Raw genomic sequence first — 15734 nt, forward strand, 5'->3', positions numbered from 1 at the left:
CTTCTAACGCAAATGAAAAAGTGGATTTCAGCCAACTGAATATTTGAAGAGTGCATTTCAGGCTTTAGAAGAACCTAGTGAGCACCACCTTGATAAATTCTCACTGAAGCGTCTGATGGGGTTGAGCCTAAACAGCAGCCACGTTCAACCCCAGACCTACCCCCAGTGACAACAGCCATGCTATCCACACAGGAATCATAAAATCAAGAGACCTGGCTTCAGGCTGTCGCTCTACCACTTACTAGCTATGGATCCTTGCAACACTCATTTCATGGACTAATAATTTAAGAGTGTGAGTTCTTAAGTCAAACGATGTGAGTTCAAATTTTTGAAATAAGATAATCTGACAACAGACCATTAGTTCACTCAGGCCAACCCTTCAAAGACAAAGATGAACACAGACACTAAAAAATGAATAGTATTAGACTAAAATTTAAGTCTCTTTGCACTTAAGATGCTTTATCTACTGCTACTAGTTCTATATAACAAATGTAGATTAATAATTACAGAATAGGGTGCCTGGGTGGCTCAGTCATTAAGCGTCTGCCTTTGGCTCAGGTCATGATCCCGGGGTCCTGGGATCGAGCCCCGCATCGGGCTCCCTGCTCAGCGGGAAGCCTGCTTCTCCTTCTCCCACTCCCCCTGCTTATGTTCCCTCTCTCTCTCTGTCTCTCTCTGTCAAATAAATAAATAAAATCTTTAAAAAAATAATTACAGAACAAATTATGATAAAAATAAGTATGTCATGTATCAATACAATGGTCCATAGAGGTGATATCATTCCCATTTCATAGACATGGAAGCACAAAGAGGTTAAGTAATTGTTCTAAGGCTACAGTTACTTATTGAACCAGGCAGCCAACCCAAGTCTCTCTAATGTTAAAGTCTGTGCTCTTAACCCTTCACCTTACTGCCTCTGGATGGGAAATCGGAACATCTAGATCCCATTACATACTAGGCCAGCAACTGGGCGTGTGACTTTGTCAAGTCTCTTGTCTTCCCTGGGTCTCATTTTCTTCATCTATTTAAAAAAAAAAAAGTGTTGGACTACACAATCCCTTCCAGGGAGAATGTCTGCCTCTTCCAAGCCTCTAGTCCTGGAATGGCATACTCCCAGCAGTTCCAAATTCAGGAGGTCTTCCTCTTGCCAATCAAAGCGACTCATCTCTTGTGTCAGTAAATGAAATTTACTATGTATTCTTCTGTACATTGTTGCACATTAAATACATTTAAAGAGTCAGGTGGGGTGCCTGGCTGGCTCAGGGGGTAGAGTGTGCGACCCCTGATCTCGGGGTCACGAATTCAAGCCTGACTTTAGGGGGTAGATATTACTTAAAATAAAATATTAAAAAAAAATTGGGGAAAAATGTCAAAGACAAACCTAATTTGGGGATTGAGAAATTTGGGCTCTCATTTTATGAAAAATGCATTTACTACCTATCTAACCGGATGCTTTAAAAAAATCTGTATGTGATGTTGAACTATAGCCTTGCAAATTGAAAAAAAGAAACATTTTCTCAATTGCTTCAATTTTTACACCTTATGGTCCATCTGTTGCCACAGCACTGATTGTGATGTCAAAATTGCAATTAGTTATACTCAGGGACAATCAGGAAAAAGGCCAAGGGAGATTGTGTCCAAGCCTTAATGACCCATGATTACTCTACTAATTGTGAAACAGGAATTTTAAAATCAAGAGACCTGGCTTCAGGCTGTAGCTCTACCACTTACTAGCTATGTATCCTTAGGAAACTCACTTAATGGAATAATTTAAGAGCTTGGGTTCTTGAGTCAAATGATGTGAGTTCAAATCCTGACCAGTTAACATGGTCACAATAGTGAACTTCTCTTAGCTGTAAATTGACAGGCTGACTGCTTATCTCAGGAAGGTTGTTGAAAGGATTAAATACAATATTGCATTTTATAAAGCATTTATCAAAGGGCCTCCTTCCTATTTCATGCTCAGAGTTGGCTTTCATGAATGGTATCTGTATTTTATTTTTTTTTAATATTTTATTTATTTATTTGACAGGGAGAGACACAGTGAGAGAGGGAACACAAGCAGGGGGAGTGGGAGTGGGAGAAGCAGGCTTCCCGCGGAGCAGGGAGCCTGATGTGGGGCTTGATCCCAGGACCCTGGGATCATGACCTGAGCCGAAGGCAGATGCTTAACGACTGAGCCACCCAGGCGCCCCATGAATGGTATCTGTATTTTAAATGAGTCTATTGTCAGGCAAAGTTCTACGTAACAGTCCCCTAAAATCAGGATACACATGTATGTACCTCCCATGACTGTAGTCCAAACCACATGGGGGAACCCAGAGAAAAGTGTTTTGTGAACTAAAAATATCACATTACCATTTGGTTAACATATGTTATCTGTTATTATGAGATGATCTATTAATTTTTTAAAAATATCCCCTGAGTGCTTGGAATATAAAAAGCACTGGTCTAGGCAATACGAGCAATAAAAGTCAGACACAGGTTCTGTGCTTAAGAGGGTAACAGGAGAATCTTGGTGCTGCTGATACAAGGTAGAAGGAGACACTGGGTGCTAAGTCAATACTTTAAAAGGAAGTCTCTGAAGTGAGTGTTGAAGGACAGGAAGGATTTAGACATGAGAGGATGAGAAGAGAGAAAAGAGGGAGAGAAAAAAAGACATCCCCAACAAAGAATGGCGAACAGAGGAGGGGGTGGGAGGCAAGTAATGAGAATGAAGCCGATTGCAGAAGATGTTAAATGTGGGAAGAGTAACTGCCACACTTTAAATTAAAAAGTATAAGGGATTGGGGCACTGGGTGGCTCAGTCGGTTAAGCATCTGACTCTTGGTTTCAGCTCAGGTTATGATGTCCAGGTTGTGGGATCGAGCCCCAAGTCGGGCTCTGTGCTCAGTGTGGAGTCTGCTTGAGATTCCCTCTTCCTCTCCTTTTTTTTTTTTTTTTAAGATTTTATTTATTTATTCATAAGAGACAGAGAGAGGCAGAGGGAGAAGCAGGCTCCCCGCTGAGCAGGGAGCCCGATGCGGGGCTCGATCCCAGGACCCTGGGATCATGACCCGAGCCAAAGGCAGATGCTTAACCATCTGAGCCACCCAGGTGCCCCCCTCTCCCTCTCCTTCTGCCCCTGCTCCCTGTAGGCATGCGCTCTCTCTCTCAAATAAATAAATAAATAAATAAATAAATAAATAAATAAATAAATATTATAAGGTATTAAAAAGGAGAGTCCGGAGAGGGTAACATGCTAAGCGAAATAAGACAGAGAAAAACAGATACCATAGATTTCATTTATGTGTGGAATCTAAAAAACAAATGAATGAACAAACCAAACAACAACAGAAGAGACACAGCTACAGATAAAGCAGTAGTGGTGGTGGGGTTGGGGCGTGGACAGAACAGGTAGAGGGGAAGGGGACCAGGACGGGCAAGCTCCCAGTTACAAGTCACAGAGAGGTGCAGCATGGGGAATATGTCAATAATAGTGCCATGACTTTGGTGACAGGCGGTAACCACATTTTTCACGGTGAGCATCTTGAGTGTCTATAGTTGGTGAAGCACTATGTTGAACACGTGAAACTAGTATTATATGTCAACTATACTTCAATTAGCAATAAAACTTTTAAAACAAGGAGAGTCTGGGCCTGAAAGATCTCATGGAGAAGGACTGGCGAAGATTGGTGTTCTTAAACTCTGCCATTATTATTCTGTGTCCATGTTTCAGAAAGGAGGAAGAAAGCCTACTGACTCGCACATCAAGGTTAGACTCATAAATCTCATCCTCAAAACCTTTCACAATCTGTCCCAAAAGACAATCTTTTTTTTTTTTTTTAAGATTTTTTTATTTATTTGACAGAGAGACAGCGAGAGCAGGAACACAAGCAGGGGGAGTGGGAGAGGGAGAAGCAGGCTTCCCGCTGATCAGGGAGCCCGATGTGGGGCTCAATCCCAGGACCCTGGGATCATGACCTGAGCCGAAGGCAGACGTGAAACGACTGAGCCACCCAGGCGCCCCCCAAAAGACAATCTTAATTCACACTACTCAGCAACTACGTTTTTGGTTTCCTCTGAGGGCATCAAAAAATGTTTTGGCTATTTCTAGTTCCTGGTTATTTCTCTCCATCGTCCATGTACACATACCAGATTATAACCCATCCTTTAAATCCCAGCTCCATCAGCGAGTCTTCCTTGATGATCTAGACCTTATCAGTCTCTCTGCATGCTTCATTACATATCTATTTTATCAAACAGTAACATGGAGGAACTATCATTGACCTAGAAATAAAATGACAAGGTCTTCACTCTGCTTTGGGACATGTTATTTAATGCCAGGGGATTCCTCTTGTATAAAATGAGGGTTTGTGCATTAGCTAACTCTTAGGTCACTTCTCATCATTCATTCAACAAATAAAATGAGCACCTACCTGTGGTAAGCTCTATCCTAGGTGCTGAGGATACAGTGGTGAAGAAGACAAAGTATGTCTGTTTGTCTATCTAATCTAATCTAATCTATCTATCTATCTATCTATCTATCTATCTATCTATCTATCTATCTATCTAGGATTGTGTCCCTTGAATTCAGTGCTTCTCAACTTCAGCCTGCATCAGAATCACCTCAGGAGCTTATTACACCCTGGATTTCTGTACAGACACCCCACATCCAAGAGTTTCTGATACAGTAGATTTGAAGTAGGGCCCCAAACTTTGCACTTCCAAGATGTTTCTGGGTGATGCTCATGCTGCTGGTCTGGAGACCACATTCAGGGAACCTCTGTGCTAGTGGCATGCCTTTGTCTTTTTCACTGCTGTACCGCGAGTGCTACCAGAATAAACACTGACAGAATGAAAGAGTAAATACAAGGTACTTTGTCAATTGACAAAGGGGAATGTAGTTCTTTCCTTGAATGATTAAGTTATAGCTTAGAAGGAAAATGACAATTCTACTCCAAGGTAGAAGAGTTACTATCATCAGAAAGATACAGAGAAGGGATGCTGTATATGCAAAGGCAAATGAACTTATTTCCAACTTAGAGGAAGGAGGAGGAAGGTCAGGGAGAACTTCGTGGAAGAGTGCATTTGATCTATTTCTTGAACGGCCCATACACTGTTTCAGAAATGCCAGTTAGAACTTGAGAAATATTTTTAGTACCTCTCTTTGGAATTTGTCTTCTCAATCTATGGTGAATCTTCTGTACTACTCTCAAAGTCTCTAGAATCTTCATATTCTGATGTAAGTTTTGGTATGTGGAAATAGCTACATACCATGTTTTTGCCAAGTCTGGTCTGAAAGAGAGGTGATTTGGTTGCATAACTCTGTTCTTTGTTGAAAACAGGGTGTACTTTTGAGTTAAGATACCAATTTTTCAGTATGACTTATAAATGGAGCCCTGCAACAATCTCAGGGTAGGAGTTTAAAAATCATTTGGAACAATGGAAGCATCAATAAAGTTTACAGTTTCTAAAGGTGATTAGTTTGAAGAATGACCCCCATTTGGCCATATGTTCTGATATGTTCGTTTACTCACTCTCAGCATACTTGGTATTTTGATTTAGTGAAAGAATCAACACTTAAACATGCAAGATGCCATGCACATTTTTCTTCAGATTCTATGCCATGTTACAAATATCTGAAGTGTAAACATTATGGGAGCAAAGAAAGCAATATAAAATGGAAGTTCTTCCAAGGTAGATCTGTGAAAATTATGTGTTGGTACTAGGAAATATACACAGGTTTCTAAGAGCTCTTAGTAATTCTGGGCCACTTGGCTAATAAGAAATATTAGTTTATGTGTCCTGGGCATTCAGGTATGTGCTTGGTCGGACTGGTCCTTTATGAAGGGGGTCATAGCAAATCATTCTTCCAGTTTGGAATAGGGTACTAGAGAAAATATGGAAGACCGATGGCAAAAAGCATACACCTAAAATCATGTCGTCTCCCTGCCTGTTCATCCCCAGAGTTCCACAGCCACTCTGCTCCCCCGTTGCTTGAGCCCCGGGTACCTTCAGTGCGGGGTCAGCATGTACTAGCTCTGCTAGGCAGCATGAAGATAGTAAGAGGTTTTCTCTAAAGACCACCCATATCTCATACCTTTTAACAGAGTGTACTCAATACAAATGGAAACAGAAGACAACAAAACAAAAGCACTTCAAGTCCATTTGTTCAGATCAATGATTCTTAAAAATAGGCTCCCCAGATCAGGGACATCGGCATAACCTGAGAACCAGTCAGAAATGCAAAGTCTCCACTCCCACCCCAGAAGTACTGAGTTTGGGGAGGGGAGGCGGTGAGGCCCAGCCATCTGACTTAACAGGCCATGGTCCCAGGTGGTTCTGATGCACTCTGAAGTGTGGGGGCCACTGGGTCGGTCACTAGCAGCGGTAAGGAAATGGGCAGATAAGCCATGCCACCTCTCATGAACTTGACAATTTATTCTAACAGCCTCTCACCATCCTCCTGATTGCTACGTTTAATACACACACAATTACACACAGAGTGTGTGTAAAAAAGCCATGGCTTCTCTCTGTAAAGAGATGGTATGGAAAAGAGACAAACTGACTAGTGTGTAGTTTTCGTGAATGACACCTGCCTCAGCTCCCCTCCTCCACCCCACTTCACCTCCAATAAAAGAATCACAGGGGAAAAAAAAAACATTACTGGCAGGTGGCTATTCCGTTTCTTTGACTAGCAGTGAGACAGAGAAACTGAAGGACTCCATAAAAATCTGCTTTTCCTTCTCTTCCTATTTCCATTCTTGCTAAGACCTGCACCCCCACCTCGCTTTATGCATGCCTCGTAATGCAAAAGCGTATGTCCTCCTCGTGAGGGGCAAGGGGTCGGTGATTTCTCAAGAACAGAGAACATCTAAGGAAGGAGCAGGAGAGGATGAAGCAATCACACGCATACTGCAGCCACCTGAGCTAGACATCTCCACGCCAAGACCCCTGGCTCCAAGGAGTAACGAGTGAGCCCTCGTCTTTGTTCTCACGGCTCCGGGATGCCCAAGGGGGACCCGTACACCAGACCACGGTCCTCCACAAAACCCCAGACCCCAAACAAAGATGAGACTCATGTTCCTTTTCTTTCTGAGTCTCCCAGGTGCCCGATATGTTCCTGCTCTCTCTGTATCTTCAGTAAACTCCTCTCTCACCTCCTGCTGTCTCACTCTTGATTTCCATCCTATGTGAAGCCAAACACCCCCTTGGCTGCTCCTGGAGGACCCCTCTGGGTCCTCAGACCCTCCCTGCTGGCATCAGCAAGAAGATTTTCTTGCGTGATATAAGTTATCCTGTGTCTCAGTGAATAGCTATGCCCAAGCCTGTTTTGATGAACTATTAAAGATAAACGGATGCTCTGTCTTATTTGTAGCTAGACTGTCCTAGTCATTTCAGATCTATTCATCAGACCGTGATAGTCAAGCTGTATGACACAGTTTTGGGATGTGGTTTCAAGTTTCGCCATCCCCTCAAAAGGCATAGTAGAATAAAATGATTCTCTGCTTAGGAGTTAAAAGACGTAAACTCTGGAGAAGTGCAGGCCTTAGACATATAATGCGATCCATATGTGAAACTTAATTTTCCTTAAGTAAACACATTAATGGAATGAGTGATATTAATGTTAAAATATATTGTTTAATCCAGTGTATTAAAAATATTTCAGCATGTAAACAATATAAAATTAATGAGATATTTTCGCTTTTAAAAAGTTTTCAAAATCTGGGCGCCTGGGTGGCTCAGTTGGTTAAGCGACTGCCTTCGGCTCAGGTCATGATCCTGGAGTCCCTGGATCGAGTCCCGCATCGGGCTCCCTGCTCGGCAGGGAGTCTGCTTCTCCCTCTCCCACTCCCCATTTGTGTTCCCTCTCTCGCTGTGTCTTTCTCTGTCAAATAAATAAATAAAATCTTTAAAAAAAAAAAAAAGTCTTCAAAATCTTGCATGTATTTACATATACAGGCCATCTCAATTAAAACGCTAAATTTTTAACCAGAAATACTTGATGTTTCCTTTAAACTTATAACATTTGTCATTGCAAAAGTAGATTTCATACCCAAGTTGTTCCAAACATACTAAAAAGGCTTTTAGTAGTCTAAGTGAATATCAGTTTTTATTTATTTTTTTAAAGGTTTTTTTAAAGGTTATCTATTTATTTATTTGTCAGAGAGAGAGAGAGAGCACAAGCAGGGGGAGCTGCAGAGGGAGAGGGAGAAGCAGACTCCCTGATGAGCAGGGAGCCCGATGTGGGGCTCGATCCCAGGATCCTGGAATCATGACCTGAGCGGAAGGCAGACAATTAACCAACTGAGCCATCCAGATGTCCCTGGATATCAGTATAAATAAAACTGTTAAAAAAAGGGGTGGGGGAACCACAGGCCGAAAATGGTGTCACTTAGACGGACTTTCCAAATCCAGGTAATACCCAGTTAGTTGCAATTTCAACCTCCCAGGAAGGTAGCCTTAACTAGGTCAGCCAAGACATCTTCCTTCCCATCAGCAAAAGTGAGTCTGTCACCTGGGTCCTCTCCATCCTGCTCTGAAAGATGAGGTAATCTGCAGGATGAGACCCCTTGCTTTCCCCCTAGGAAACAGCCTCCTCTGGAACAATTCTTTTCCTTTGCTAATAACTTTCTTGCCCCATCCTCTATCAAAAACAAAAACAAAAACAAACAAACAAGAAAACATTTTGTACAACTCCTGGGAGTGAATCTGTACTTGCTACATGGGGTGTGGCCTGATTCATGAATTGGTTAATAAAACAATCGGATCTTTAAATTTACTTGGTGGATCTTCCTTTAACAACTGGAAGTTCAACTTCTCAGTCAGGCCAGCCACATTTCCAGCATTCGGAAGCTGCCAGTGGCTAGTGGCCACCCTGTGGGGCAGCACAGCTCTTGAGCTAAGACAGACCAACATGGTTAAGAAATCTGGTTTTAGGGGCGCCTGGCTAGCTCAGGCGGTGGAGCCTGAGACTCTTGATCTCATGAGCTGGTGAGTTTGACCCACGTTGGTGCAGAGAAGGAAGGAAGGAAGGAAGAAAAGAAGGGAGGGAGAGAAGGAAGGAAGGGAGAGAAGGAAGGAAGGGAGAGAAGGAAGGAAGGGAGGGAAGAAAAGAAAGAAGGAAGGAAGGGAGGGAGAGAAGGAAGGAAAGAAGGGAGGGAGGGAAAGAAGGAAAGGAGGGAGGGAGGGAGGGAAGGGAGGGAGGGAGGGAGGGAGGAAGGAAGGAAGGAAGGAAGGGAGGAAAAGAAAGAAGGAAGGAAGGGAGGGAGAGAAGGAAGGAAAGAAGGGAGGGAGGGAAAGAAGGAAAGGAGGGAGGGAGGGAGGGAGGGAGGAAGGAAGGAAAGAAGGGAGGGAGGGAAAGAAGGAAAGGAGGGAGGGAGGGAGGGAAGGAAGGGAGGGAGGGAGGGAGGAAGGAAGGAAAGAAAGCGGGAAGGGGAAAAAGGGGGGGAGGGAAGAAGGAAGGGAAGGAGAAGAGAAGAGGAGAAGAGAAGAGAAGAGAAGAGAAGAGAAGAGAAGAGAAGAGAAGAGAAGAGAAGAGAAGAGAAGAGAAGAGAAGAGAAGAGAAGAGAAGAGACGAGACGAGACGAGACGGCAGGCATTCTAGCTTTGCCCGCTCCGGCCCTGCACGCTTCTCCGCGGTCACCTGCTAAAGGCGGGGGACAAGCCGCGCCCCACGTCTGTGTCACTCTGAACCAGCAGCAGTAAGGACAAGGCAGCTGGCTTCTCCCTCCCGGGCGGCGGTGGCTAAAGCCTCGCACCGGCCCGCAGTAACCGGAAGCGATCCAAGCCGCAGGGGAGAGTGGCCGCACCCCTTTACCTCCTACCCTGCGGCCATAAAACGCCCCGGCCAGGAAGCACCCGTTAGTACCGGCTGCTGCCGTCACGGACGAGGGCTGTGCCCACCGGGCCGCCCCCGCGGCTGCACCTGCCGCAGCGGGGCCTCGGGCAGCTCCTCTCCCAGGTGTTTCCTGAGCCGGGGCTGCCGTACGTCACCGAGCAAACCCCAGACTGCTCTGAAACGCTACACTTTGACCTCACAGTTTAAACACGGCTTAAGTAGACCGGAGGAAGGAGGGCGCGACGGCTGCGGGACACACCAGCATCAGAACCCCGAACACGCCGCCCGACCCGCTTTCGGTTGGCCGTTTCCCGCCCGGCAAACGGAAGCAAAAGTGCCCCTGACGTCAAGGGAGGCGGCCGCTCCCGGTTCCCACGGTGAAGCCCCTGCGGCCATCTTTACTGTGATCAGCCCGCACAAAGCTTTTCCTGGAGGCCGTGATGGCTCGCCATGGAAAGTCTTCAGAATAAGAGAGAAGGGACTCGTCCTTCTCGGTAACCAGGAGCTGACCGAATCACGAAAGCCCAGCGGCAGAAAGCCCTAGCTGAGGTAGTGAGGGGAACACGCAGGTGGGCGGAACGATTCGGTCGCGGCGCTGAGGTTTCCGCGCGGGGCAGGAGAGCAGCTTCCGTTGCTCAGCGGAAGTGTGGGTCGCCAGAGGACGACTCCTGGAAGAATCGGCTCTCCGCTGGGCGCCCACCCGGAATCATGTCGAGTTTGGCGGTGAGAGACCCGGCGATGGATCGGTCGCTGCGTTCCGTGTTCGTGGGGAACATTCCGTACGAGGCCACCGAGGAGCAGCTGAAGGACATTTTCTCCGAGGTGGGTTCGGTGGTCAGCTTCCGGCTGGTGTACGACCGCGAGACGGGCAAGCCCAAGGGCTACGGCTTCTGCGAGTACCAGGACCAGGAGACCGCTCTCAGTGCCATGCGCAACCTCAACGGGCGCGAATTCAGCGGCCGGGCCCTGCGGGTGGACAACGCCGCCAGCGAGAAGAACAAGGAGGAGCTCAAGAGCCTGGGGCCTGCGGCGCCCATCATCGACTCCCCGTACGGGGACCCCATCGACCCCGAGGACGCCCCCGAGTCCATCACCAGGGCGGTGGCCAGCCTGCCCCCGGAGCAGATGTTCGAGCTCATGAAGCAGATGAAGCTGTGTGTGCAGAACAGTCACCAGGAGGCGCGGAACATGCTGCTCCAGAACCCGCAGCTGGCCTACGCGCTGCTGCAGGCCCAGGTGGTCATGAGGATCATGGACCCCGAGATCGCGCTGAAGATCCTGCACCGCAAGATACATGTCACACCGCTGATCCCGGGCAAATCCCAGCCTGTCTCCGGCCCTGGCCCCGGCCCCGGGCTCGGCCCCGGCCCCGGGCTCTGCCCCGGCCCCAACGTCCTGCTCAACCAGCAGAACCCTCCTGCCCCGCAGCCCCAGCACATGGCCAGAAGACCCGTCAAAGACATCCCTCCTCTGATGCAGACCCCTATCCAGGGGGGGATGCCGGCCCCGGGCCCGATTCCAGCCGCGGTCCCCGGACCGGGGCCTGGTGCCTTAACCCCTGGTGGAGGAATGCAGCCCCAGGTTGGAATGCCAGGCGTGGGTCCAGTGCCTTTAGAGCGGGGACAGGTGCAGATGTCGGATCCTAGAGCTCCTATACCTCGTGGGCCCATGACTGCCGGGGGTCTGCCTCCTCGAGGACTGTTGGGAGATGCTCCAAACGACCCACGTGGAGGGACTTTGCTTTCAGTCACTGGAGAAGTAGAGCCCAGAGGCTATCTTGGCCCACCTCATCAGGGTCCCCCCATGCACCATGCCTCTGGTCATGATGGCCGCGGCCCTTCCTCCCATGAGATGAGGGGAGGGCCGTTAGCAGATCCCAGACTGCTGATGGGAGAGCCCAGGGGACCCATGATAGATCAGAGGGGTCTCCCTATGGATGGCAGAGGTAGTAGAGATTCTCGAGGGATGGAGGCTCGAGCCATGGAGACTGAAGTCTTAGAGACACGAGTAATGGAGAGAAGAGGAATGGAGACCTGTGCAATGGAAACCAGAGGGATGGAAGCGAGAGGCATAGACGGAAGAGGGATGGAGATACGGGGCCCTGGCCCCAGTTCCAGAGGCCCTATGACTGGTGGAATCCAGGGACCTGGGCCCATTAATATGGGGGCAGGTGGTCCTCAGGGACCTAGGCAGGTCTCAAGCATTTCAGGGGTGGGAAATCCTGGAGCTGGCATGCAGGGGGCAGGCATGCAAGGGGCAGGCATGCAAGGGGCAGGCATGCAAGGAGCGGGCATGCAAGGGGCAGGCATGCAAGGGGCAGGCATGCAAGGAGCAGGCATGCAAGGGGCAGGCATACAAGGGACAGGCATGCAGGGGGCGGGCATACAAGGGGCAGGCATGCAAGGGGCAGGCATACAAGGGACAGGCATGCAGGGGGCGGGCATACAAGCAGTGGGCATGCAGGGAGCAGGCATACAGGGGACAGGCATGCAGGGGGCAGGCAAGCAAGGTGGAGGCCAGCCTAGCAGTTTCAGTCCTGGGCAGAGCCAGGTAACTCCACAGGATCAAGAAAAGGCAGCTTTGATCATGCAGGTTCTTCAGCTGACTGCAGATCAGATTGCCATGCTGCCTCCTGAGCAAAGGCAGAGCATCCTAATTTTAAAGGAACAAATTCAGAAATCTACTGGAGCTTCTTGAAAGGTTTTAGGAAATACTTGGCAGTAGTCTCAAAGTTTTTCTGTAGCATGGAGAATGGATGCAAAAAGCTGACTTCTGCATCCCTACACTTGAATCATTAGAGTTTTCCTCCCTGAACTTTATCTCATTTCATCTTGTTGTCTTTTTATCTTTTCTTGTTTGTTTTTATCTTTAATGGGGGGGGGGTAAGGGGAGGAAGGGGTGGGTCTGTTGACTTTTATTCACTGTAAATACACGAAAATAGCTCTGAACATGGTTATATTATACCAAATAAGATTACAAAGAATATGCAGCAATATTAAAACTGTCTACAATATGTTAACTACATTTTTTTTTAATATTGGGTTAAACAGTGTGAAAACTGCACATGAAGACTAAACTATGCCCTGTTAACATGGTAATGTACTAAGATAGTTTAAGATTTTTGGTTGTGTAAGAAAAAAAGAAGTTTACCTTAAAATTATAAGATACATGTTTTGGTAAGCCATTTAAAATACAAAATCCTATTTTGGGGACAATAGAATGCTGTATTAGGTTAAGCATTGTTTTAGTGTTTTGGAAATATTTCATAATGTTAGTGCTAACAGGGTAAGTCTCAACTTGTAGTACTAGATTTTTTTTTTTTTTTTTTTTTTTTTTTTTAAGCTATGCTGCCTGAAAAACCCAGGAATGCATCTGGTGAGATGTTTCACTTATCCCACCATTCAGACATCAGCAGTATTCTGGCCTGGCCTTGAGCCAGACGATGTTGCTGCGACAGTTCTGGGATCAGCCAGGTTACTGAAGGCTGCCCCAGTAAGACTCAGCTTCTCTCAATACCTTCCTGTTTCTCGATAGTCTTTACACCCTGAATATGAATCTAAGTAATTCTCTCATAGTCTTTCTAAAAATCAGTGTCTAGGGACCAGTTTATCTGGGTGAATTCTACACAGCGTTGGACTTCTCATAAGTAGCAGAGAGCTTCATGCAGTAAAGTTCCCAGGTTCCTGGTGACTAGCCTCATATACGGATGGTATCCATGTGGTCAGCCAGAATCAGGACTTAAAAATCTTAGTCTCGCTAACATTTAACATGCCTTTCAGTTTTCTTATTTGCATATCTACTTACCTATCACTGTGTTAGCAGAATAACTGAGACCCAGGTACGTAGAGAATTCTCTGCTCAGCTAGTTATTACTCATTTTACTTTTTATAATAAAGCCAGTTAGCCCTAAGATATATACCCATGAGAGATTTAAAAATCAGTAGGAAGGTGGGGCTTATCACATTTTCTTGAGAGCTACTACCTAATTTATTATTAAGCCTTGAACTTGTGGACACGTAAAAATTTGTATCATAGACTAAACTATAATTAACAGAAGCATAAACACCCAAATAACCAGGTGGTCTTACTCTGGAGAAGAAAAACCAACGTCTAGTAACAGAGGAAAAAGTAGCATTTAATACAAGGAGAGAGCTGAAACTTGGAAATTGAATTATTCCTCTTATGAGGTGTTTACATCTTAAATGGATACTTGACTCTTTTTACAGAGTTTTCTTCCCTGTGCTATTTCCTGCCACCTGTTCTACTCATATTTTTCATTGTTATTCATACTGTACACTTTGCCGTGTTTTCTGTATGCTTCCCCCCATATTGGAGAGGATAACTCTCCTTTACATGTATGATAGTTCTGGTTAATACTAATTCGGAGTTGGCCTGATTACTTGGAAGTTACAATTGCTTTATCCCAAAGCTTTCACCGAAGGGCTCTAACTGAAAACTTAGATGTTATGTTCTTTGTTGTAGTTAAATCTGCATTCTTCAATGCAGACTAAATAAAAGGAATGCAAAATTAAGGATGACTAGTATCTGATGTTTGTTTTTAATGAGTGAATTATTCAAAAGATATCTATTCTTGAGAGATCCATGGGTCTGAATACTTTTAAGTGAAAAAGGCAAAACTTAAAAAAAAAAAAAATTGCAGGAGTGGCTAGAAATCCCTTTCTGAAACCCATTATCAGTGTAGTTTAACAGCTGAAGTACCTGTAAAGACATGTTACTCTGGTCCGTGTCAGTAGCAACATCTTGGTGCATGCCCAGATACTAGGCCTCCTTTTGCTGGTGTCCCCTGAGAGCTCTCCAGGTCCCAGGAAGACCTTACAGTTACCTTCCTAAGTGACAGCACTTGTTACATTGCATTCCACAATTTTACTTTACCCTCCATGCCCCACTCCCACTTTTCATAGACCAGGGTCTCTGAACATGGACTGTCCCTCATTTCTGTATTTGCTATGCCGAAATCACAGGTGAGAAAGGACAAAACATTCTATCAGTCTTAGGGGGGAATCCCATTTTCCTAAAAAAGATTGAGATTCCACCCAGAACAAATGAGCTATGATAATGATGCATTAAAAACCAAACTAATAACAGATAACAAGCAATCTCCTTTGCTCTGCTAGACCTTATGAGTTCTCCTCACTTCCAGTTCACTGTTTCAGTACTGATAGATAGAACCTCACTTCATTTGATGGTGATCCAAGCAATACGTGTGCTATAATCAGAATCTTAGGTGTTTTACTACATAATCACTGGTTATAACCCTGAGCATCCCGCATTTTCCCAAATATGGACAGGCGACAAATGCAATCACAAATCCGTTCCTAGTAACAACACTAAAGACTGGAGTGAAACACTGATTTGCAAATGCCTCTTTAGGGCTTATTCTTCTTGAGCAGTAGTTTCTTGGGGATATGAAAAGGTCAACTTTAATCAGTGCCTGCCCATTAGCCCTTCCCCTCTTATATTTTAAGTTATTTGATAAGCTATAAATGAGTGTGAATCCCAGAGGAAGGTAGACTAATACAAGCGAGATCATGTATGACTTCTCAATACTTTTCAGAATTGTAATGGTAGAAAAGCATTAAAAACAACAATAAAACAAAACAAAACAAAAACCCAAACCAAAAACCTTAGTATAATCTCAGTCTGCAAAACGTCTTGCTTTCCCATGCTCTGATGGGACATTAAGCACACAGAACCTAATTTCCTATGGTGTATTAGGCCTTCCTCTTAGGTCTGACAAGGCCTAAGGATAATTATGTGCAGCAACCCACTGTGGCAGAGACTGAATTATCAGTCACATCTCATGGTCTTCTCACAAAAGAATAAGTCAGCCTCTCACTGCTTTATATTGTCAGCTAATCTCTAGACAGACTTCTGGTTGGAGCTGGCTTTT

General features: G+C 45.6%; 2 protein-coding genes across 4 annotated transcripts in view; one reads left to right on the top strand and one right to left on the bottom strand.

Moving 5' to 3' along the window:
- Positions 1-15734, bottom strand: part of PRKG1 (protein kinase cGMP-dependent 1) — a 1261682-nt gene that overhangs the window by 551327 nt on the left and 694621 nt on the right. The window lies entirely within an intron of this gene.
- CSTF2T (cleavage stimulation factor subunit 2 tau variant) lies at positions 9845-14355 on the top strand. Its single transcript, XM_045871019.3, has one exon. The coding sequence runs from the start codon at positions 10532-10534 to the stop codon at positions 12518-12520; it is 1989 nt and encodes a 662-aa protein (XP_045726975.2). The 5' UTR covers positions 9845-10531; the 3' UTR covers positions 12521-14355.

This window comes from Mirounga angustirostris, unplaced genomic scaffold (assembly GCF_029215605.1).
Source record: "Mirounga angustirostris isolate CCGP_5_RB_7025 unplaced genomic scaffold, mMirAng1.0.hap1 SCAF_6, whole genome shotgun sequence".
In the NCBI taxonomy this organism is placed as follows: Eukaryota; Metazoa; Chordata; class Mammalia; order Carnivora; family Phocidae; genus Mirounga; species Mirounga angustirostris.

What these genes read in the sequence shown, in the direction of transcription:
- CSTF2T (XM_045871019.3), top strand. Translation starts at nt 10,532, where the DNA reads ATGTCGAGTTTGGCGGTGAGAGACCCGGCGATGGATCGGTCGCTGCGT.